The 23,711-nt window shown below is 38.6% G+C and overlaps 3 protein-coding genes across 7 annotated transcripts in view; 1 reads left to right on the plus strand and 2 right to left on the minus strand.

Annotated features, from left to right (window-relative positions):
- Positions 1 to 2: 2 nt before the first annotated feature.
- LanA (laminin subunit alpha) lies at positions 3 to 18,190 on the minus strand. Its single transcript, XM_018502348.1, has 29 exons — positions 17,820 to 18,190; positions 15,740 to 15,886; positions 14,259 to 14,666; positions 13,837 to 14,050; positions 13,370 to 13,579; positions 13,014 to 13,286; positions 12,795 to 12,932; positions 12,192 to 12,464; positions 11,749 to 12,048; positions 11,445 to 11,603; positions 9,036 to 11,370; positions 8,404 to 8,907; positions 8,099 to 8,330; positions 7,314 to 8,022; positions 6,852 to 7,078; positions 6,008 to 6,767; positions 5,620 to 5,897; positions 5,362 to 5,549; positions 4,664 to 5,201; positions 4,432 to 4,562; positions 3,513 to 4,356; positions 2,849 to 3,389; positions 2,679 to 2,768; positions 2,032 to 2,235; positions 1,769 to 1,935; positions 1,452 to 1,694; positions 1,226 to 1,385; positions 878 to 1,105; positions 3 to 702 (listed from the first exon to the last, which is right to left on the minus strand). The coding sequence occupies exons 1-29, from the start codon at positions 18,030 to 18,032 to the stop codon at positions 434 to 436; spliced, it is 10,983 nt and encodes a 3,660-aa protein (XP_018357850.1). The 5' UTR covers positions 18,033 to 18,190; the 3' UTR covers positions 3 to 433.
- A 770-nt stretch (positions 18,191 to 18,960) lies between these two features.
- On the minus strand, positions 18,961 to 20,382 carry LOC108757683 (PQ-loop repeat-containing protein 3). Of its 2 annotated transcripts, none has more exons than XM_018502185.1 (5): positions 20,163 to 20,382; positions 19,794 to 19,973; positions 19,455 to 19,677; positions 19,255 to 19,375; positions 18,961 to 19,190 (listed from the first exon to the last, which is right to left on the minus strand). In XM_018502185.1, the coding sequence occupies exons 2-5, from the start codon at positions 19,940 to 19,942 to the stop codon at positions 19,057 to 19,059; spliced, it is 627 nt and encodes a 208-aa protein (XP_018357687.1). In that variant the 5' UTR covers positions 19,943 to 19,973; positions 20,163 to 20,382; the 3' UTR covers positions 18,961 to 19,056. The 2 variants fall into 2 exon arrangements, with proteins under 2 accessions (XP_018357687.1, XP_018357688.1); XM_018502186.1 differs by having other exon boundaries at positions 19,794 to 20,043.
- Positions 20,383 to 21,276: 894 nt separating this feature from the next.
- The window catches only part of LOC108757768 (Suppressor of Cytokine Signaling at 16D), a 4,978-nt gene continuing 2,543 nt past the window's right edge, over positions 21,277 to 23,711 (plus strand). The window contains exons 1-4 of one of the 4 annotated variants that reach the window (XM_018502327.1): positions 21,277 to 21,847; positions 22,114 to 22,244; positions 22,331 to 22,520; positions 22,757 to 23,711. The exon at positions 22,757 to 23,711 is cut by the window's right edge and continues 286 nt beyond it. In XM_018502327.1, coding sequence (XP_018357829.1) covers positions 22,407 to 22,520; positions 22,757 to 23,711 — 1,069 coding nt within the window. In that variant the 5' untranslated portion in view covers positions 21,277 to 21,847; positions 22,114 to 22,244; positions 22,331 to 22,406. The remainder of the gene's footprint in view (positions 21,848 to 22,113; positions 22,245 to 22,330; positions 22,521 to 22,756) is intronic. The other 3 variants (XM_018502329.1, XM_018502328.1, XM_018502331.1) reach the window with 3 other exon arrangements.

Genomic DNA, 23,711 nt, shown 5'->3' on the forward strand with positions numbered 1-23,711 from the left:
TATTATATAAGAATTTGGATTTATTTACAAGATGTGCCGAATGCGATAACGCACAAATATTACATATTCACAAAATAAAAAACGCTTATGACTTTTACAAAAATTCTTATTTTCTTTTTAATAGTTGGCATTGTGTTAAAACCAACTTCCTCTGTATGCCTACATATATTTTATAACTTATATCCTTTGTTAAATCATATCTTTGGTTACAAACGAGGTTTCTTATCCTATACGAATAATTTTTCATAGTTCTTGGTCGAGAAAATATTGTTTTTAGAGAAAAATTAATGGATTTACAAGTTCGATTTTTGACTTGTTACTTATGTGTTATTTTTTTATTAAACGTGTCAGAGATTAATAAAATATTTCGAAGAAGAGACGATATCTGATTAAAATTTCGGATAAAGCTATAAATTCAGAATTCCTTCATCATTTAAATTGTCGGGCATACACCGGTGACAACTTGTCCGTAGGCTCGTTCAGGCCTGATGCTAACGGGTTTCATGTTGATCAAAATATTATTGATACAACCGACATATTGAGCCTGCGAGGTACTACCTCGTAATCTTTTTCCCAGCATCGGATGCCCACCGATGAATATCGGATGTTTTGATAAGACTCTAGCTACGTTTTTACCGCCAATTCCGGGCGGTGCTGGTTTGTGATCGACTGATAGAAGTACTGCATTTTTCTGTTTGACGGCTGTTGAAAAAAAAAGTAATAGTAGAACGCGATTTAAGTAAAATCGACTAACAACCGTTAGTGCCTTATTTTAGTTAAAGGTAAACTTCAAATCAATAAAAAATATCGTTAAAATTAAAATCGCAGCTCCAAGAGTACTCTTAACATCAATTGACTTGATATAAATGCTATCTACCTCGAATATTGTGCCAATGGCCATCACACAGAGAGTTTGGTTTCGTGGGTTCGAATGCGGTCTCAATCGAGCCTCTCTGCGTTTTTATGAGAAATTTGACGGTACCATTAATCATCTCTAGGACAAGATAATCCCTTTTACCGTGCACCGATAGCAAATGTCCAGATGTGGATCGCGGTTTTATATCCATTTGAATATCGACTGTGCGGTCCACATTAAACCGATCGACTAAAAATTAATATAATATTTCTTTTACTAATATATCTTTGGTTTAGTTAATTACAATTAGAAACGATATTGAAATATTTTTTAATTTGACGAAACGTATATTTGTATTAATTTCCTTACCTGCTTTGAATAAATTACTGCCATTTCCTGGAAAGAAGAAAAGACCGGGCTCGACTCTCTTCGAGCAAGGTATTACGCCTACTTTCTCTGATGGTTCTCCGACGAGTTGTCCGTTCATCATGAAATTTCCTAGACAACCACTGAACGTTTTATTAAGACCCTGAAACAAAAATATTGTTATACTCTTGCAATTCTAAGTATGAGATTAAAGATCATGCAATCTTACAATATTTGTGTATGCAATACTGGATATTTCTGGCAAAACGCCTCCTACGAAGAATGGCGGATTGACATTGATAGCAGTGGTATGTCCCAACGAGTATCCGGTTACTGCTTCCTCATCATCCACAATTAATTGGCCGTAGTTACCATCTCTCTTGAAGATTATGATATGCCATTGATTGTTATTGATCATCTTGTCACTCACTAGCAATGCTGGTCCGCTTCCACAGTCGAATTTGTAGTGAACCTAGAAGAATAATTTTCCAAGATCAAGACGATTTGTGAAACAACTTTTCCGTGTGAAGAAAAGTACTTCCTTACCTTTCCACCGAGCATGTACACGGCGATTAAGTCTTGCTTACTGAGATCGGAAGTATAAAATATAATTCCATCATCCGCCATTGTTTTTATATCAATCTGGAAATCGTAGTCGTCTTTGTACCTTCCATTCAGTGATCTATATTCTAATCTACTGTTCCTTGCAGTACCTAAAAAGTCATTAGGCGTTTGAAAAATTTTATTGATTAATAATATTTTCATTTGAATGTTTTTCTACTTATTATATTTAAAAATATGCAAAATACCAAATCGCCAAGCATTCTCAAGATCAGGATCTGTTGCCGGATAGTATGGCAAGTGACACTTGTCGATGGTTTCAGGCTGCTCAGTTGGCCTTTGCGTAGTAGTTGTTGTGAAATCATATTTGTCTACGTTAATTCGTCCTTCCAGTTCTGGTTCTTCTTCTTCTTCTTTCTCATCTTCTTTGTCCACATCGACTTCTATTATATCTAAAAGAAAATAATTTGTTTCTGTTTTATCTATCATTATTTATATCAATGCAATTTATATATATAAATTTTAAAACAATAATGAGAACAATAATTAATGTTAAAGGACTCCTTAACATTTAACAAACTAAAGACAAGAATGTACGGGGAAATAGGAGTCAACGCGGTACTTTGTGCGCAAGTATAACAATAGATATGTTTAAAAGTCTATTTTTAATATAAAGGTGTATAATGTCCGTATAATATCCGTACGCATTTCGACTTACTTCAAATCATTCTCAACGGAATTGAACATAATAATTCTATCTTGTGCAAGTAGTGCCAACCATCCATCATATCAAAGAGATTCCTTAGATTCATCCCTACTTCCCCTTATATTCTTGTCTTTAATTTGTTAAATAATAAATAAATTTTATTTTATGTAGTTGTTTTACTTCACTTACTGATTTGAGTCGACGATTCTACTGTATCTTCCGGACCTTCTGATGGTAATAATGGTGGCAAGAATTCAGGTTCAACGATGGGTGGTGAAACTAAAAAAAGATTTAAACGATTAAATACAGCTGAAATATAGTTTGACGATAATTTTGTTAATCAAAATATCTTGACATACGCGTCTGATCACTGCCTTTGCACTTTCCTAGAAATGCGTGTGGTCTCTCAGTTGTATTGGCGAAATTGATTATGATCTCGCTGTTGAGAGTCGCATCGCCAATGCAACCGACAAAGGGCATGATTTTCTGTTCATCGAAATCAAAATTTGATGGTAGTCCACCAATGTATAAGTTGCCGTAGAGGAAGTGCAACGGTGGCGGCGCAGAATCCGTGCTGTAGTTCTCCGTATCGTCAATGTCGAGGCTAAGAGCCGATTGGTCATGAGTAGCGGTTACCACATGCCATTCATTATCATTAAATTTAACATCTGACGGGCTCGTCCTAAGCTCCTCACCCTGACTAGTGAATACCAACTGTCCGTCCACCAGTGATAGATAACTAGTAGCCGCGTTCTGCTGATCGTCGTTCGTTGCATAGAAAATTAGACCGTCGCTGGCCAATGTCTTAAACTTGAGATTCACTTGTAGACCATCGGATGCTAAATTGCGCCATCTTACATAGCCGGGTGTATTTTTCTCGAAAGAGACGAGACTGGCAAACTGAAAGAAATAATTTCAAGAGTTAGTGAGATGAGACGAAAATCTGCATAATAAAAAATTGAGTTTTTTAAACAGAAAATTTTTCATTTATGATCTGCGAATAATTAACATTCCGTTAATTACCCTGACTGGACAACCAGGCATAACTCCAAATGCCTGTACGTTGCGCGTAAGATCGACCGAAGTGTCTAGGATAACTACGTCATCAATGCACCCTTCGAAGCCATTGTTGGTAACCGAATTATAAGGACGTTTTGCATTAGGCGGATATCCACCAAAATAAATATGATCCGATGAGGCCAAAGGCTTGGTAGTTCCTCTCTCTTGACTCGACGCGACTGTGTGGTCATCTATCTTCAGTGCGCCCATTGTATCTTGTCTGATGGCTTCTAAAGTGTGCCAATTACCATCGTTGTATTTATCTAAGGACCTCAAAACAATGGTACCCTCGCCAAGATCATACTGATACAACAATTGACCGTTTCTCATTTCTAAAGACAAGAACTGTCTTCCCTTGCCCATTAAATAAATCAATCCATCCTCCACAAAAGTTTTGAAAGATAGTTTGATGATGAACTTCCTAGTATCTGGCGTAATTTGCGAGCTCTTTTTGCTGAGTATTGCGTAACCGTGTCGATCAAAACGGTAACCTCTGCTTGGCGCGAAATTAATGAGTTTGTCGCGTTCGAGTGCACTCTTCTGGTTGTTCTCTCCGTCGACAAAGTTCCAGAACGATACCGGTATATCGCCTATCATCAATTCCTCCATTTCGCCCTCAAAAGAAGATGCGGTTACGGTATCTTGGATGTGGAAGGATGATGGATAACCACCGACAAAGAGCTTCGAATGTTCCTGATCCACATTAAAAATGTAATAAGGACCCGACAAAACTCGTTCTTTCTCGTACAATGTATCTTTGCCCTCGCCAATATCTTCGCGAACGATTAACTTGACATTTTTGCCAGTTCTGAAAGCAAAATTTTGAGAAACATCAATATAAAATTACTTTGGACTAGATAAAGCCATATGAGTTGATGCCAACCTATCGATAATTATCTGCCGCCACACATTATCCGATACAAATTTGTTATGATTTATCCTTTCTGGTCCAGATCCCAGATCGACTATAAGCACTGGATATCCGCTTTCAATCAATAACGCCATGAAATCATGCTACAAAATATAAAATTATTGTTAAGAAAATTTTCGTCATATTTCTTTGAATCAAATTAGCTCACTTTCATGATTATTACATTAGATTTTATTAGGCTCACCGCTTTAGAACGTGGTAGCTTTGACTTTTCCTCATTGCCGAGATACAACAGAAAACCGTTGGTCTTATTGGTTCTGAAATATAGGGATATCTTTGTGGATGTAGATAGTAATGGCAAGCTTTCTGGATTCTTCAGTTCCAAAGTAGTATTTCTGTAGAAGGTTAAACCGGTCTTGAACCGATTGGCCAGTTCCCGGGCATTCGCGATTTTGTTTCTCAGGGCCTCAATTTTACTTTGCAAATCATTCCCGGTTGCGTCGATCGATTTCTGGTTAACATTTAGACTATTTAGCAGACTGTTGATGTTTGGCATCACTTTATCTACACCATCCAGCTGCTTATTTGCTTGCGAGATTTCGCGGATTGTCTCTGACGTATTCTTAGAGAGTTGCTTTGTCTCCCGCAAATCTTCCGGAATTTGATTCACGATATCATTCATGTCATCGATAGCCACCTTAATGTTACTTTCGACATTCATTGCTTGATTCATAGCATCATGTGCAACTGAAGACGATTGCGAAGGAATGTTGCCAAGTGTCCTGCAATTTTTATAGATTTAATAGATGTATGCTTCAATACTCAACGTGCCTTATACTTGTTGTTTCTAAATCAATTTAATTTATAGTAACATTATTTTTATATTTAATTATAGGAAGTAAAATAAAATTGAGATTATAAAACATAGGAAGCAAGTTGTACTTGTCGATAGAGTCGAGAAGCTCCTTGTTACGTTTATTTTGAGTGTCAATCAGAGTCGCGTTGTTTCTTGCGTCTCGCAAATCATTCTCAGGCTGGCCCGTCGTTTTTGTTAGAGCGAACTGCGCAGCGGCTAATAATTTGAAGCACTCATTTCGAGAGTCCAGCATCTTTTCCTCGATTCCATCAGTCTGACATTAATAAACAAAATAAAATTCATTAAAAAAAAATGAATTAAAATTATGATGTTCAGCTTTTTACCAGTGATGTTGCGTTCTCAGCAGCGATTATGGCATTGTCTGCAGCATCTTTCGCAGCTTGAATTGCGGTTTCAATATCCCTGTATGCTGAAACAGCCCTCACCGCGTTAGTATTACGAGTATCAGTTAGTAGACTATCCAATTCTAATGAACGATTGTGTAGGTATGCTGCGTGAGCATGGGCTTTCTGCACTGGCTCAGCCAGATCGATCAACATTTCATCATTTAACGCAATGGTATTATTCAGTCCATCAACCACATCGCTGTCAGTGTTAGTTCCTAGAAAAGAAAAAGAAAATTCTAAAGAAAAGGAAAATTATTTTTGCAATCATTTTTATCGTTATTTTTACAATTATCAATCAAATTATAAAAATATCAAAAATACTCACGTAGAAGATCAATATTGATCTTTGCATGATTAAGGAAGTCACTGGCGTTATTCTTGAGTTGTTCCCCAGCCTCCAAGTCCTCTCTTGCTTCGGCAGTGGAATTTTTCACAACGTCAAGGTTGCCACTTTGTGCAGCGATTCTATTCTCTCTATTCAGCTTATCTGCTATACTAGCAGTATCTTGAGCTATTTGCACGGTGTCCAGTAGGTCATCCATTTTTTCACTGATATTTTTTATCCTGACGTTAAAGTCAGTCACATCCAAGCTTAGGTTGCTGGCCGGAAAACTGTACTGCTGCATTTCGGAAATTAGAATATTGGCCTGATTCGCTTGATCCACGGCATTGTCCCGAAATTCAGTGAAGGAGATATCCTTGATTTTTTTTAGAATCTCCTTCGCTTCGTTCAATGCACTATCGACCTTAGCGCCTGTTCCTAATTCAATATTCAGTGCCAGTGATTGCACTTCTGATACGATCTGATTCACTAAGTCGATCTTGTGTACCACATCTTCCTCCAGAGTGTTCATGTCCTGTAATGTATTCTCTGCGTTGTCCTTCCATTTGCCGCTGTCCTCAGCGGTAAAATCAATTTGTTGTTTCTGATAGTACACTTCATTTTCTAGCCGCTTCAGCTTTTCCTGCAACGGTAGTAGATTTACCCGACTTGGATCTAATAGTATAACTTCGGGGTAGAGCTCGTTGACCGTATCGTTGATAAATTTAAGTCGTTGATTCGTAAAGTAGCCTTCTGCAACCGTCTGAAAGTATATTAAGAACATTAAGTTACATTAATTTTTAAATAATGTGTATATAAATATATTCATGAATTGTATTTTATTTACGCTATACTCGCGCGAGACAGGCTCTACTAAATTGGCTAGTTTATCTGTGACATCCAAAAGATTTCCTGTGCAGGAACCGCAGGAGAAACAACCCTGCGACGGAATAAGCACGTGCCGATACGGACAGTGGTCGCACTTTTCACCGATCACACCAGGTAAACAGGTGCATTGACCAGTTGTTGTATCACAAGACACGCCGACGGAATAACCAGTGTGACATTCACACGCTGAAATAAACGGATGATTATACATTTAATTTTTACTGTAGGATTATCCTAATGATTCATCTAATCTTTAATCTAAACAAGCTTTAATTCGTAAAGCCCGTTTAATAATTATTGAGCAATTTAAGAAAGACATAGAACAATCTTGTTCGTAGCAAAATAAATTTTTGTTCTACGATTGACAATTTTACTCATGATATTTATAAAAGTGAGAAATTGTAGTGAGAAATGATCTTACATGTGCATCCATCACGTCCGTAATTCCAATATCCCTGGATACACTGGTCGCATCTGCGACCAGTGACACCTGGCATGCATTTGCACTGTCCCGTTTCTCCGTCGCATTGGCTACTCTCGGAGGCCAAGCCGCAGTCGCATGGTCTGCATCCATTGCAAGTACCGAAACCATAATGATTGGGTGCACAGTGATCGCATCGTTCGCCAATAACATTTTCTCGACAGAAACATTGCCCGCTGTAGCTGTCGCAATGTTCCATCCCGCAATCATCGCATACGCAGTTACGACAGTCCTTCCGCTCCACGGCATCACCGAAATAACCGGGAGCGCACAGATTACACGCTTCACCGTAGGTATTGTTTAAACATTGTAAACATTGACCAGTAATACTGTCACATGAGCCAATTTGATTAGTGTCAATATTGCCGGAGCATTCGCATGGCTTGCAGTAATCGCCGTACACTTCAGGATTGCCATAGTAGCCAGCAGCGCAAGCCTCACATCGAGCACCGTAATATCCGGCTAGACAGTCGCAGCTAATCTTATTACCCTCCTCATTCACCTCGCAGCCGGTGGCAAAGTTATTGGAGGCAACTGGTAACGGGCATGCACAAATCAGACAATCTGTCGGTGTGCCCACAGTGGCGTTACCGTAGTAACCTTGCTCGCAAAATTCGCAATGGTCGCCGGTGGTTCCATTCTTGCAATTCTATGAAGAAAATTAAGAAAGTTATAGACTTAAAAAAAAATAAATTTTGAAACTCAGAGAAGTTCTCATAATTCACCTGACAGATTCCAGTGTTTACATCGCACGTAGTCGCATGACCGTTACATTGACAAGGCGCGCAGTAGCCTCCGTATGGCCCTGACTTGATTCTATAATATCCTGGAGCGCATTCCTCGCATGAAAGTCCTTGATAATTGGGTGGACATTGACACTGTTCTACGCTGCTAGCCGGGATGCTATATTGAGCTGAATATTGTTCCGTTGTAATGTCCCAAGTTACGTATGATAATCTGTAAAGATATTTATTACATGGAAATAATAACGATACTTCGATATCTTGATGAAAGAATCATTGATACGTACGAAGCCATGATGCTGGGGTTCCAGTACGTAGCACGCACGTATATTCCACGTAGATCTTCGAGAACAACCATAATTTGTTCTCTAGTAGCGCTGAGTCTGTTACTAGTTACAAAGTTAGTTTCGACGAGGCGGACGGATGCTCTAAAGTTGACAAAGGATGGTGGCTGTTCATCGGAATAATAAAATAACGTAGTATTGGCGCCTTGAAGAATTACATCGGCGGCGCTGACAGCCTTGCCGAAGGGTCCTGTGCTATAATAGACGCTATAATTTAAGTAACCACCGTAAGAAGTCAACTTTTTATCGAGATAGGTATCAGGTGCCGAAAAGTAGATGACGTTTTCGAAAGTGTCGTTGGCAATGAGCGAGACTGTGATTGCAGTTGCATTCTCTACGGGATAGGTTGATAGAATGGTAAAGTTGCCACTCTTTTCAGTGGGTGTGATCAATTCCCAACCAGCCATATCCATAAGATGAGTCCAATAGAGATTCGCAGAGGCGCATCTGAATGAATATTACATCTTTCAAAAAAAAATTCTTTTAACTTACACGTTGATAATAATTAATCCCTTTATAATTAATGATGATTTATAGAGTTTACTAATAATGACAATGGCAAACATGGAACGTACCTAGTAGTCTTGCCAAAGCAGAAGCATTTAGTACAACCGTCTGTATTTTCAGCTTGAATATTGAAGGTGCCCTCGCGGCACACGTCGCATGCCTGACCTTGCACATTTGCCTTGCAGAAGCACTCGGCCGTATATTGATCGCAGATATCGGCAGTTGTGCCGCGTGAATCGCAGTCGCAGCGCTCGCAATGCGGAAACTGCGAGTAACCGGCGCGGCAACGGTCACATTGCCGGCCCACCACGTTCTCCTTGCAACGGCAACTGCCGTCGAGTAAATCGCACTGCAGATCACCATCCAATACGCCCAGGGGTGAACAATTGCACTCCTCGCAACCGATAATCGGGTGGAATCCGTAGGTGCCGGGTTCACATTGATCGCATCGTTGACCCGTTACTCGAGATGGACAAATGCATCTACCGGTATCCCGTTCACAAAGAGCAGGACAATTACATGGTCTACATCTGGGGAAACCATAAAAGCCAGACTTGCAAATCTCGCATCGTCTGCCGATGATATTCGGTCGACAAGGACATTGGCCGCCAAATTTGTCGCACTCAAAGCTGGTGGAGCCTTCGCCGTCGCAATTGCAAGGCAATGCACCATTATTATAATTAGCCGTTAACGAAAAAGTTGAGTCACGGCAGGAACCATCCTCGGTGACATTGATATGGAAATGATTGCTGCCGCAACGTTTAATGAATTCATTTGTTTCGTCGAACTGCAATTTACTGAGAATCTTCTCATTGTACTGATCCGCCGGGATTACCAGGACATAGTCTAACCAGATACCGTGGCCAGGCTCTTTCAGTGTCAGCACAAAATTTTCAATAAGTTGAAATCTGGTATCGTTGTTATCAATTTGACGTATAATGCTGCGACAGCCGCTGTTACTAGGACAGTGAGGAACCGGCACTTTCGCCTCGTAGAATTTGCCGTTTTGAACTAACACATCCAGCTCGAACTGAGGATGATCCGGTTGATAATATTGTACCACAAAGATGTAATCTCCCGGTTGGGACACCTTCGCGTGAATATCCACCATATCGCCATCACTTAGGTAGATCAATTTAGTGGTGTTATCATAAATACCGGGAGGTCGAGTTTCAGCTTCGAGAATGTTGTTAGAAGTCTCGAATTCGATCTTCTTGGCGTCAGCGGCATCGGGAAAAAGTCCTTGTATACATTTGCCATTTTTTCTTACACAGACAGATTTGGGCTTTATATAATCCAGCGACCATTGATGATAGGGAATCGCCACTATCGAGTCAATCGCGATGTTTGAGGTCGGTTCACCGGTCAGTACCAAGCTAACGTAATTTGATGGGAAATTCATGACGGCCACCTTACCGTAGGTATCCGTAACAACTTGACGACATGTACTGGTATACCTACAGGGATTGAGAGTGACTTTGCCTTTGCCAACAGTATTCACTTCAATTAACAGTACCGAGGTATCTTGCTCATCCCGCGGAGTGACATAAGTTACCACGAGAACGTGAGGACCAGGTTTGCTGATTCTTAGTTCAAAATGGATTTCTTCTTGTTTATTGTTTATGAGTGGTACCTCATCCTCGTTAATTTCTTCCAAGGTCTCGTGATCGATAAAATACTCGGTTAATGGGATCCGGATATTATTCTTGCTAAGAAAGCCACCAGTGCCGTGGACTGAATCGAATCGTGTCAAGTTCGGATATCCATAGTGTCTACAGAGTCCCTTGTAGCCGACTTCGCAGGGCACATTCACGTCCTGTGTCAATATGCCGCCCTCATAGTATTCCGATGGTAATAAAACGAAGTAATCAAGGAACATACTTCTCTTTGTACTAATTTTGATGGACCAGTGTCCGGGATTCATCACCATGGGCAATGGATGATTGCCATGTGCTCCAGCAACTGTTACGAAGGACGGTCGCGTGGTCGGCTTAAAATTGACTGTAAACTGCTGCTCTATCTCAGACGGACTGTCAGGAATGATAGTGATAGTACCGAGGACGGGGTCATTATTGGGATTAACATAACGTAAAACCATCCGATAGAGCGAAGACTTGCCGATACCCACGCCCAGTATAATCTCTTTTTGTTGATTAGTAAACTCGGCGTAACCCTTCCAACTGAAGTCCGGAAAGATGTCTTCCGCGAAACCATAAGGGACACCGCTACCACTGGGAGTTTTACCAACTTCGGCTTCGTATTGATACTGATGAAGAGTAGGAAAGTAATGCGCCTTTAGAGGTTCCTTGCACGTTAAACCGGTAATTCGTGGTTGACAAGGGCATTGGCCAGTTTGCTTGTCACATATCGGGTTGACGGAACCGCCAACGTCGCAAGAGCAATCTTGATTGAAAGATGTGGCGTTAAAATTAAAAATTAAATATTACAAAACGGTATAATATAGTTGATTGACCTACCAGAACAACCAAAGAGATTGCTTTCCTGAAGATTATATGTTCCGTCGATGCATCGACTGCATCCTCTGTCAGTTACGCCAGGTTTGCAGATACACTGTCCAGTCTTAGTGTCACACTCACCGATGTTACCGATGACTCCAGGAATGTTACAATGACATTCTTAAATACAAATACACTTTATAGAAAAATAAAATATTTTAATGTTATATAAAATTATTCCTTTTTCAAACAAAAACATAATTATATTATAAATACAATGTTAATTTTATGAAAGTTATTTATTATGTCCGAAACAAATCCGAACCTTCGCAACCGTCTGGATTGTAAGGCTGCAGATTCCAATAAAGCGGTTTGCATTGATTACATATTCTTCCTTCAACGCGCTCCTTGCACTGGCAAAGTTCGCCGGGCGGCAAAGAGCCGCAACCTTGGAAAGTTGCGACTATGCCAGCCGGATCGCAGTTGCAACCCTCGCAAGTAGGAAAGTTGTAGTAACCCTCTTTACATTGCTCACATCGAATGCCGTCGAAGTTCTCGCGGCATTGGCATTTACCTTCGCTGTCACAGGACACACCGATCGAGCCATGACTATCGCAACTGCATGCTAAGATAAAAATATTAAAAGATATTTAATTGACACAAAAGATAACTATAATTAATTTAATTAATAAGATAAATTAAAATGTCAATATTATTAAATTATTGAAAGATAATAAAGTAATAAGAACTTTGGCGTGAATTACGTACCAACGCATTCCGGATATTTGTAATATCCTGGACTGCATTGACTGCAAGTCCTTCCGGCGAAATTGGCGAGGCATGAACACTTGCCCGTGGAATCACAACTGATGCTGGATGAGCCGACGGAACTACAATTGCATGGCACGCAATTAGGATAACCATAATATCCAGGTATACATTGGTCGCATCTAACACCACCGTATCCTTCCTTGCACAAACAAACACCATCCTTCTTGTCGCAAATACCGGGTTCCGTTCCGCGCGCATCACAATTGCAATCTGTAAGTCGCACAAAGAAACAATGCTTAAAATTAATTTCATAGATATAAAAACAGAATTTATCCTGTTTTATTGTATTACATTCAAACAATGTTAAATTTTGTGATGTGAAAGATCTAAAAATATTTTCTTATTAAAAAAGGGAGAATAAAATTTCTATAGAACAAAGAAGAATAAAAGAAGATAGTCATTACAAAAAAATCATCAGCAGTTTACTAAAATCTGTGTTATTGTCATTGATAAAATATATAAATTATTATGCTATAATGGTCTTAGTATTTTTTCAAATATATATAAAAAATTATAATAACTTAAAAACTTATGTCGTACATGTGCAAAAAGGATAATTGAAATACCCGTCCTCGCAAATATCACAAGTTCTGCCTCCGTAATTGTTTTTGCACGTGCAGTTACCAGATATCACGTCGCATACATCGTCCAGAGCACCCAGAGGATTGCAACCACAAGCTGAAATCGTAGTGATTGACGTTACCTTTCAAATAATTTTACTCTAAAGACGTCGAAATAACTTTTAAAAGATTCACTTACGTAAGCAATCGGGAAAATTGTAATATCCCTCCGCGCAGAGATTACAATAGTGACCGGCATAGTTTAGCTTGCAGGGACAGTAACCGTCAGTTGCTTCACAATGATAACCGTCAGTGCCTCGCAAATCACATTGACAGGGTAAGCAATTAGGATAACCAAAGTATCCGTAATTGCAAGTATCGCAATTCGGCGGTGTAAATTCTTTGCGGCACTCGCATTTTCCAGTGGAATCGGAGCAATTTCCAGTCGAGTAAAAATAATCACAATTACAGGCTAATTAAACATATAAAAAGAGCAATTTGTAAAACATTCATATAAGAAATATTCAAAATAATTTTTATCTTAAATAAACTTACGCTGACATACGTCGGTTGCGTTGAATGGTTTGTCCCAAGGTCTGTAGAACTTGGGTTTGCAGCGGTTGCAGTTGATGCCTTCAGTATTGTGCTTGCAGTTCTGACAAATACCACCACCCTCGTAATTACCGTGAATATCTAATGATAAGTGTTTTTCATCGATGTTCGGATCGTAAGTACACTCGTCCGAATGTCCGAAACAGTTGCAGGCTGCAAATATGAATTCACTGCTAAAGAAAGATAGTCTACCTCTGCTATTCTCATAGAGCAAAGTAGCAATAATTTTAATGAAGGAATATAAATTAACTTGTTACTATAAATAATTTACAGATAAAAAAAATAATTTTCAATAACTAAAATTAATTTTCAATAACTAAAATTAGTATTCTTAATAAATCTGTTATTCGTATAATAATTGATAGATATAGCTAATTCTTGTCTTCGTAAATATTACTAAATGTTTTTACGTTCGCATATGAATTTCTGTGATGCTGTGGACTGTCTCCATTTTTTTTGTTCGAAACCCTTGCAACACGTTGCACACTGAGGCCCGCAAGTATTGTGCTGACACCGGCAGACCAGTTTCTTCGGCATGTTGGGGTCTTGAATGTCGCAAGTGTCCGCGTGACCGTTGCACATACAACGACCGCCAATGCTGATATCTTTGATCGAATAAAAGTACTGTAATACAAATAAACTTCTTTAAATATTGAATTATAAAAGAAATATCGATGGAAAATATCGATTACAAACAAATTAAAAAATTTCTTTTGTACCATTAATTAAAAATGTATTTCAATAACAAGCTATAGATATTAATTATTTATCATATAGAATCAAATATCATCGAGAAAATGAGAGCAAATTTAAGTATCAACGTGTAACTTACTCTTCTGGTAACGGTAGGATCTTGACGAACGACAGACATAAGATGCCCCAACAAGTTCTTCGTCCTGAGAAAGCGGAAACGAACGTTGGTTGCCCGCGTCCATTCTTGCAACAAAGTCGAATTGAAATAATGCTTCGCTGAGGGTCGATTATTTAGGATTGAGATCGGAATCTCGCCGCCCTCAAGGGGAACGACTTTTGAATATTCAGTTGTGCAGATTACGCTGTCATCTCGAGTAATCGGTTTGTGACTATCCACCCCAAAGTAGGTCAGACAATCACTAGCGGAATCTGAAAAGTATTGCCAGGGCGACCAAGTCTTGCCATAATCTTTCGACTTCTCCAGGATCCAGAGTCCTGGACGAGGTGAATTGCCCATTCGTATGTAAACGTAAGCTACGTGAAATTCCTGAAAAAAATCTGTTTCAAATTTTCCCTTCTTTTTCCTCGGCCTTTATTCGTTTCTGGTAAACATTTTTATCCATTTTTCTCTTTGCTTTTCCAGAAATCTTTTTGTCCCAGTAATTATTATATACATTATATTACAGAGGAATCCATATTGCTTTATCTATGGAAATTTATAGCTTTCGATCTTAATTTCGTATGAATACGTTCCTGCTATTTCAGATAAAGTAATGTGAACCAAGGTTAAAAACCGAGGACTGAATGCCAGATGTGTGCCATACAGGGTTCGATGCTTTAAAAGAGAACGATTACCGAAATCTCAAGCATAAAGGCTGGTTGAAAGAAAAAGCGAGATAGAAAGAGAGATAGATAGAGACAAAGATTTATCCTTTTTTTTTAGGATAATAGAGCTAAGAAATTTGGGATTATATATAATAAATCTCGAGTAAAATAAAAAAACATATCAGGACTAAAGAGAGAAAAAAAGATGAGACATTTTAAAAAGCGTTACAATTATTAAAGAGAGAGAAAGAAAGAGAGAAAGAGAAGTAGGAATGTTCTAACAATGGTGTAAATGAGCCTTTCTAAGAAGATGATTAGCGAGGGAGCGACAGCAGGGAGCCTCTGAGTACGCAAAGATAAACATACACTTCTGATAACAGCTAGTTACACTAATAGAATTATATGAATAGATCGATATCCAAATAGTTTTAATATAAACGTATCATCGGATTAATTAGATATGAATTTAATAAAGACTAAGATATTCGCAAAAAATTTTTGGAAAAATATGGCGCCGCGGCAATATATTTTTCGATGATAAAAACAATTAATATCATTGATAACTCCATTTTCCCTCGTTCATCTTTGAGACTTTAACATTTTTCGTTATTCTCCGGAAGTAAACCAATGATAAATCTGCCCACTTGCAGGAAAACGCCTACTTGTGCGATAGAATGTTTATGTCGCCGATAAAAGAATCGCGCATCATTATTTCCTGTTACTTCTGAATCAGACCTTTACATATTCCGAAAGCTTTCGTTAATAATCTGTATATCTGATATCTTAATGACTCACCTGTCCCAGATTAATCGTCAGATTGACCTCATTATATTTCATCCCCCTGGATAAAGGTGGTGATTGCCACCACGTTTCCATACCATCGACCGCATACTCGGGCGGGTGACTTTTTTCAGGATTTTCAGGATCACAATAATCGCATACCTATGAGAAAACAATATGTCGTTATATTGCAAAGATAAAGAACTAATTAATTAATGGAATCTAATTTAGGAGATTTATTTTATATGTAAGAGCTGAACAAAATAAGAATTTTTTATGAGAAGAAACTCAACTCACATAATTTTTATTTACTTTCGTCACACGTTTACTCCAATTGCTGTATTACATTAAAATTTTAAGACAAAATTTTTAATTGTGAATTTTAATATACAGGAGTAAATTTAGATAGTTAAAAGATAAATATGTAAAGGAAGATCTCTTTTTCTGAAATCTGTATATGACACAGAAAGCTTCTTAATTTCGGATGAGTGAACGATCGAGTGTTATCGAGAGGTCATTCATATCTTCCGTTTTATCAGACTCCTTGCTTCTAGTTCACTTCGGTTTCATCTTCTTTTACCCACATAGATAGGTATATGATGAAAAACGATGTCAAACTGATGAACGCCTCGTGTTCTTAAGTATCAATGAACCAGATAGATGCTGATCAACAGTGTAATCCAATTAAAATATAAATATACAGATTATAGAAATAGTTTCGACAATCAGAATGAAATTTTCAGATTTTACAATATTTTAACATCACAAAAAAATAAACGTGAATATTAAAGGCATTATTTTAATATTTTTAATAAATATATTATATACTGTGCGAAATTCATCTGTGTGCGAGTGATTTCTACTGTCGACGATGAAGCATCATGTAGGAAATGCGATCCTGCGAGTCTAGCGCATTCTTCAAACACAATCATAGACTGTGCGAACTGGTTTTTAGCTGGATCTTATAGAAGAGCCTTGTAATCGTCTTTTGTTTTGATTCGTCGACAAAATGTTTAATATATAGCGGAGAATATTAATTTTCAGAATAGTCAAGAATGCCTCTGGATAGTCGCGCTGGAGATTTACAAACGTATTACAAAAATACCTAGAAATTCATTTTATTTTATTTATTTGATAATTTATTCATTATTTTAGCGAAATTAAATTGTTAATTAGAAATTTTGTAGAAATTTTTAAATTTTATCTCAAAATATTTTAAAAGTATAATAACGTGAAATATACATATATAAATTTATTAACACAATGTGTGAGTAAGCTTTATATATAATAAAAAAGATACGTGAAAAAAATCTCGTCAATTTCTTCAATTCCTTTATATGCCGCCGCTCGATTGATGAAAATTAATCAATGGTTTCATTCATCTCTCTCCCGATTCTTTATCATAACACCTTATCGTAATTCTCAGATAAAAAGACAGAAAGAGTACGAGATGATATATAACTATAAATGTTTACATAAAATATTACATTTATTTTGACGATATACTTATGCGAATAGTTATTAATATGAATAAAGATATAAAAGAAGACAAAAAAGGAAGTAGTTGAGTAATCGAGCCGATGCCTCAGCACTGATAAACTCTTGGACTCGTAGGACCTAATGATAATAGATAAAATTCGGTGCAAATACTGAAGACGAAAACATCAAATTCCTTAGCATGCAAGAGTATTCGTTAAATTAATTTTAATCACGTTCACATGATATTTATTCAACAGATTGTCGCATATCAAAATATTAATTTAAGTTGCGAAAAAACATGATTTTGTTTCTATTCTTTTCTATAAATTATTTCTATATCTATATAATCCATATATAAAAGTGTCTAAACACAAAAAATTTATTTAGTATTTAGTATAAATTTTTAGTCAAAAGTTACAAGAGTTTTCTTAACTATTAATTTAATTTTAATTAATTTATAATTTTGTGTGTGTGTGTGAAAGAAAATTTGATAAATTAGAATTATATCTAATTGATAAACATATTACATATTGTGATAAATTATATTACATATTGTGTTACAAACGTATCAAGCATTATTCATTTCTTTTACAATATATTTATCACTAATATTTACCTGGCCTTGAATCAAGTTGATATCTTCATCCTGATCGGCGTTCGCGCCGACGAGTTTGCAGTAAAGTTCGGGACCGGTGGTGTCGACGCCGCACGTAGCCGAAGCTACGATCTCTTTGCCCTCGGCCAAATTGAAATACGGCGGCGTCAGGATTTCGCTCCTGGACAGCCGGATGATTAGCAGAAGACCGGCGAAGATTGCCAGTAACTGCATCCTGCCAGCAGCAGAAAATCCAACACCTTCTCAAATTCTTTCGAGGAACTATTCCACTCTTTTTTTTCTTCACTTTCGTCTTCCCTCCACGCTCTTCGCCTCGCTCCCTTCCTCTCTCTCTCTTTCTCTCTCGTGAGAGAGACGATGATGCCTGGATGCTTTCTTGGTGTCGACTGTCCGGACCACAGTTTGTACAGTGCCGTCGACTTGCCAGATGAGAAGAACTCGGTGGGGGTGGAACAGATCAGTGATCTTCAAGTCGCAGCTTGAATCCCACATGGACCCAAGTTCAGGCACCCTGAGTTTATGTACCATCTTCAGCTGAAGTTGTCAGATTTTTTCGCAAATCTATTAAATATGTTTGTAATAAAGATAAAAAATAAGTAGGAAAAAATTCTAAATGCTAAATTTTATCATAATTGCCTTTTTACATATTTTGCTTTAGATATTTCTGTATATCTCAGACATCGCGAATTATGGATATTTTTGCATATTCTAATTAAAAATTTCCTGAGTATTTTATATTAATAATTTGTTGATAATAAGGTCTTGTTATAACTTCTTTTCACAAAGATAATATAATTATAGGATAGAATAGAACTTTGAAGATCACTGATTTAGAAGGGTCGAAACCACATGGCATCCTTCATACGCGCGAGAATAAAATTTTGTTTATAGTTTTCTTGAGCCGCACAATCTTACAGTTCAGGACAGTAATGGACAGTCTGGTGGATTCCATGGTCTCATTCGAATTAAATATATATAAATTTTTATATTAATATTTTACATTTAACTATGAAACATATTCAAGATAAAATACAATTATACTTTTTTAATCTTTTTGCTTTTAGGATATATAACGTGAGGAAAATAAATCAATGTAGGACAAATAATTTTTATTTTTATTGGCAAAAATAAAATATGGTATACCTTTTATGATTATGCTCTCAACAAATATACAGCACAAATCACCAATTTCATAACATACGCTTGCGACTAGATGTATAATTCTCCTGTTATTCATTTAATCCTGCTTCAACAGGCGGCTTCTGTAATAAAGGGCGGAGAACATAATGCTAGAACTCAGCAGGACTGATATGATAAAGTTTCCCAATAGTAATATATCGGCAGAATCCATCCATATTGTAAATACTCTCGCTAAAACATAATTGTTTAATTTCATCGTTTCCATCGTTTTACATATGAAAAACTGAAAACTTACTCAGGTTAGTGAAGGCGGATATAAACCAAGTGAGAGGCGATACCGATTCTGCGTTTTTAGCTCGAAGTATAGCTAGTAGTTGGATGACTTTACTGGAAGCTGAGATCGGTGTACACATTGGCTAAAAATTCAAGTGTATCACATAAAGAATGTTTCAAAGCAATGGAAGAATTATTTACAATACTCAGCACTGTACCTACCGCTAAAAGTGTAAGTATAACTTTTGGAACAATTCCCAGCAGCAAACAGCTGCTTAACGCAAAGTATATCATGGCACATAAGAAGGACCACATATTGATCCTGCTCAAATATTTCAATACAAGGAATATTAGTATATATTCCTGAACTAATATTATTGGATATTCTAAGTAAGACAGTAACGAATATCCATTTGTATAGTTGTAACTAGTCATTACGGTGTAACTGGAAAATAAATAATACTAAGTTATTTGTAAAAGAAGTAATTGTGAAAACTTTTGCAAAAGCTTTCACAATTATTTCTTTAAATAATCTGGTGAAGTATAATCTTGTAGAGTTACCTTGTTAATTCTAAAAGTAATCCTACCATCGACATTTCATCAGCTGATTTCACAGAAACTAATTTTAATATCTGTGGAATTTTCAATACGAAACACATGCCTATCGTTATCAGGCTCAACAAATCCGCAAATTGTTGCAATAGCGACATTTTCTTGTTTATTCTTGCCTTTTAATTATCACTATACATATGTGTACAAGTTTCAATATAAAGACATTGGCTACGTTTACACCATGCGCTTAATCCGCGACCTATATATGGTAGGTGTTTTTGTTTAACTTACAGGATAAGCAAGGACATCTATTGTATAGACCGCGGCCTAAATGCACGGTGTAAACGTAGCCTTTATATTAGTTTCCAATTTACATACCGCTCATCAGCAACTCATAATTTTATCTTATTTCCTAATCTCTTTATGAACAAGTCAATAATTGTGATGCAATCAGAACACATTTAATTCAGCTTTCCCAACCATATGTACGTAAAACGTACATATGCCAGAAAGATTCTGAAACTGTCACTTCATCATCACTTGACTGGTTAAGAATTGCTTGCGCTATCAGACGAGCGGATAACGAAAATAGATCACTAACAATTATAAATAAAAATACTTTCCCCTAGGCACCGGTATTTACGTCAATACTTGGCCACAGTTGACGGCAGTTACAGACATCGCCGAGCGATCAGCTGATCCCGTTGGCGCGGAATTTGTACGTTATCTTTCGGTTCGACCCTAGTTCGAGGGCAAGTAAAAGCAGGAGCACTCAAAATTGATTTCCAATTACTGGTGGCACAGTATTAAAATAAAAATTTTCCAATGTGGGAAAGATCTATCAATTAAGTTAATGTCACCTCTTATCTGATTATATTCTCCTATTACCTTCTTGCTTCAGATTTTTGAAAATTTAAATTTTTGCGGTTTTAAAAAGCCGCGACGATCGGTAAAACAGCAGACAACTTAATCGATAAAGTCGCGCACTATATTAACGACTGTCGGTATCTCGCGCGAGTTATAAAAAATTCAAATTCTCAAAAATCGACGAAATATCAAGAGACTATAACCAAATAAGAGATAAGAGATTTTAATTGAAATTTTAAGGATCGCGATTTTAAGAATTTTGAGTTAAATGTTTGAATTCCAAATTTAAATATCGACAGAATGTAAAGTGAAAAAAATAATATAAACCAAAACTGCGGGTGTTGGAATTTCGAAACTTTTATTTATCCTCTCCCGCTGCCTACACAAAACACGAGCCTAAATTTGCCCCATATAGTCATGAACGTGAATTTGAAATATAATGAGCAAGTAACATACGTTCAGCGTTGAACAGTACGGTACTACAATCGATGCAACTTCACGTGCGAAGGCATTCATGACAATCATGACGTAGTAGTTCGTAGTACTACATGCAAATCGCGTGCGGCGAGGTTGGCAGCGCCGATTGGCTAGGCGTGACGCTAGGCGCGGAACGCGACGAACCGGACCGAGCCGAACATGGTGCGAGGCGAAACGTGAGGCAGGAGGCTGCTCCGCGTTGTCTTACAGATATCGATTGGGTCCCGGCGTGGGCACAGCGCGCGTCATGCGGCGATCATGAACGGCGTGCCCCCGCGCGACGACGACGACGACGAGGCCTGGATCGCGATTATCGCGAGTGCGCCGCGGCCGATTTAGCGCGAGGGGTAAGCCGCCGCGGCGTCGTTCGTCCATTCGCCTCTCCCGCGTCCAGCAGCTCCAGCTCCCGAGCGCGAATTTACGTCCCCGGTCCCCGACGTTTTTCCCGAGACGTGCGACGTACGAGCCAACCTCGGCTCCGTCAACCTCTCTTCCTCGCCGGACGCTGCTCCAAACTGTCCTCCGGCCGATTTGTCATTGTGCATTTACCGCCGATTCGGAGCACCTTGCTTCTCCCCGGAACTGCTTCCCTGTCATCGATAAGATTCGTGAGAAGAGCCGTATTTAGCATTAAACGCGCGATGAGATTCGACACTCGCCGTAGTTGCTGAATGGATGGACTTGGTTAGCTATCGAGTGACATCGCGGGAAAATCTTTTGTAATTCATCGAGAGAAAACTCCAATTTATATTCTTTTTCTCTCGTTTCTTTTTCGGAAGATTCGTCTACTCGCGAATAATTTTAGGATGGATTAGCCTTGAGATCTAAAGTGTCTTTGATCATAAGTAAAATGAATGGCAGAATTGTTCTTCATGACTCATATATCTGCAGTTATGACACTAAAGATATCATGACTCATCCTTCCTGTACGTATGTTGTTCTATATGGAACTTATACAGATTGTGCTATCATGTTTCTGTTTTAGGGTTGTCAACTGCATCACTTTAGAACTTATCATTGCAGTTTCTCATAATGGACCATGCGCAGAGTACAAGCAGACGTACGAATATAGAGTTTGTAAGGCAATCATATATTGCCTGTAATACTTTTTCTCAGGTTAGATATCTACAACATCGATTTAAAAGTATTTAAAAAGAAAATATGTGATTTGCAACACTAACAATCGTGTTGTTAAATTTTAGGGGCTGTCATGGAAATATCAAAAATTCTGGCTACTATAGACTTTTCAGTGCATAGGTGAAGCAAACAAAATTTGAGATGGACTCCCCGCCATCATGTTCGCTGAGCGCTGGGCCTCTCAGTGATCTTGGTAGCAGTGGTCTGGGGGGTTCGATATCTAGCGATTCTGTTAGAGCACATCTTGCGATGGAGGTAATACGATATCATATTTCCTCGAGTTAAAGATATCTTTCCATACAATGGCTACATCGGGGAAGAGAGCACTATCAGCACTGTTATATCATTGTACCTATATCATTCATTAGATATAAAACGAAGTACTGATACTATAGCGCTGACAGCACGTTCTCCAAATGTTGTGTGTGTGTGCTGTGTGTGTGCAACCATATACTCTATTCTTATAATCTCTGAAACAAAATCTCTTTTAGATGCAGGAGAGCGACATAGAGAGCAAGTCCCTATCGCAAGATTCTTTTGATTATTCGGACGGCATGTGCGGCGAGAATTTCAACACCCTGAAAAAGGGCCCAGGCTGGGGCGACACAGACGGCAAATTGGAGGTCGAGGTGGTCGACGTGGCGATCAAGCCACCGCCAGAATTTCAGGATAGTCCATCGCCGCCAGATTCGGAATCTTCGTCGGCGCCGATTCTGAATTACGCGCGACTAATGAAACGCAGAATGCCACGATGGATCGACGACTATGCCGAGAACCTGATGCAATCGATGGTAGAGGAAGCACTAGCGATTTCTTGCCGCATCTCTTGGCCGGAAGGAAGAATCGCGCCTGTTACGAATCCGGTTTCAGTAGTGACCCGGTCCCAACAGATCAATCCTAAACGCATGTGGGATCTAATGACACCACCAGTATGTCAGGGCGCTGCTACCATCACTATTACCCCATACAATACGCTGAACCGGCCAAACTCACGCTGCTCGCTGGCCTCCTCGCGATTGTCCAGCTCACACAACTCTATTAATACTACTGGGCTTGGCCACAAAGCTGACGACAGCAGCTTCATTACATCCGCGATGTCGCACGATGTGTTGACCACAAGTGAAATTAGCGACATGTACAATGTACCCTTTGATTCAGACATTTACACAGTGCCGATCGATGTGGTGCGGCCGTTGCACGACCTGCGAACGCCACAGCGGCCTAAACGGCACCGGCATCATCGCAAAAGACGGCGGAACGTTTCTGCGAGTTCGCAGAGCGAGCTAGAGGCACACATTCAACAGGCGCGTCATTATTGTGGCAAATCCCGTGCCATCACGCATGTTATCAAATCACAGCGTTTGTTGGCTGATGTGTGCTGTAATGAGGGCAATCCTGCTGTCGGCGGTGGTGGTGGTAGTGGCGGCGGCGGTGGTGGTGGTGGTG

Source organism: Trachymyrmex cornetzi, unplaced genomic scaffold (genome assembly GCF_001594075.2).
Source record: "Trachymyrmex cornetzi isolate Tcor2-1 unplaced genomic scaffold, Tcor1.1 scaffold147, whole genome shotgun sequence".
NCBI lineage: Eukaryota > Metazoa > Arthropoda > Insecta > Hymenoptera > Formicidae > Trachymyrmex > Trachymyrmex cornetzi.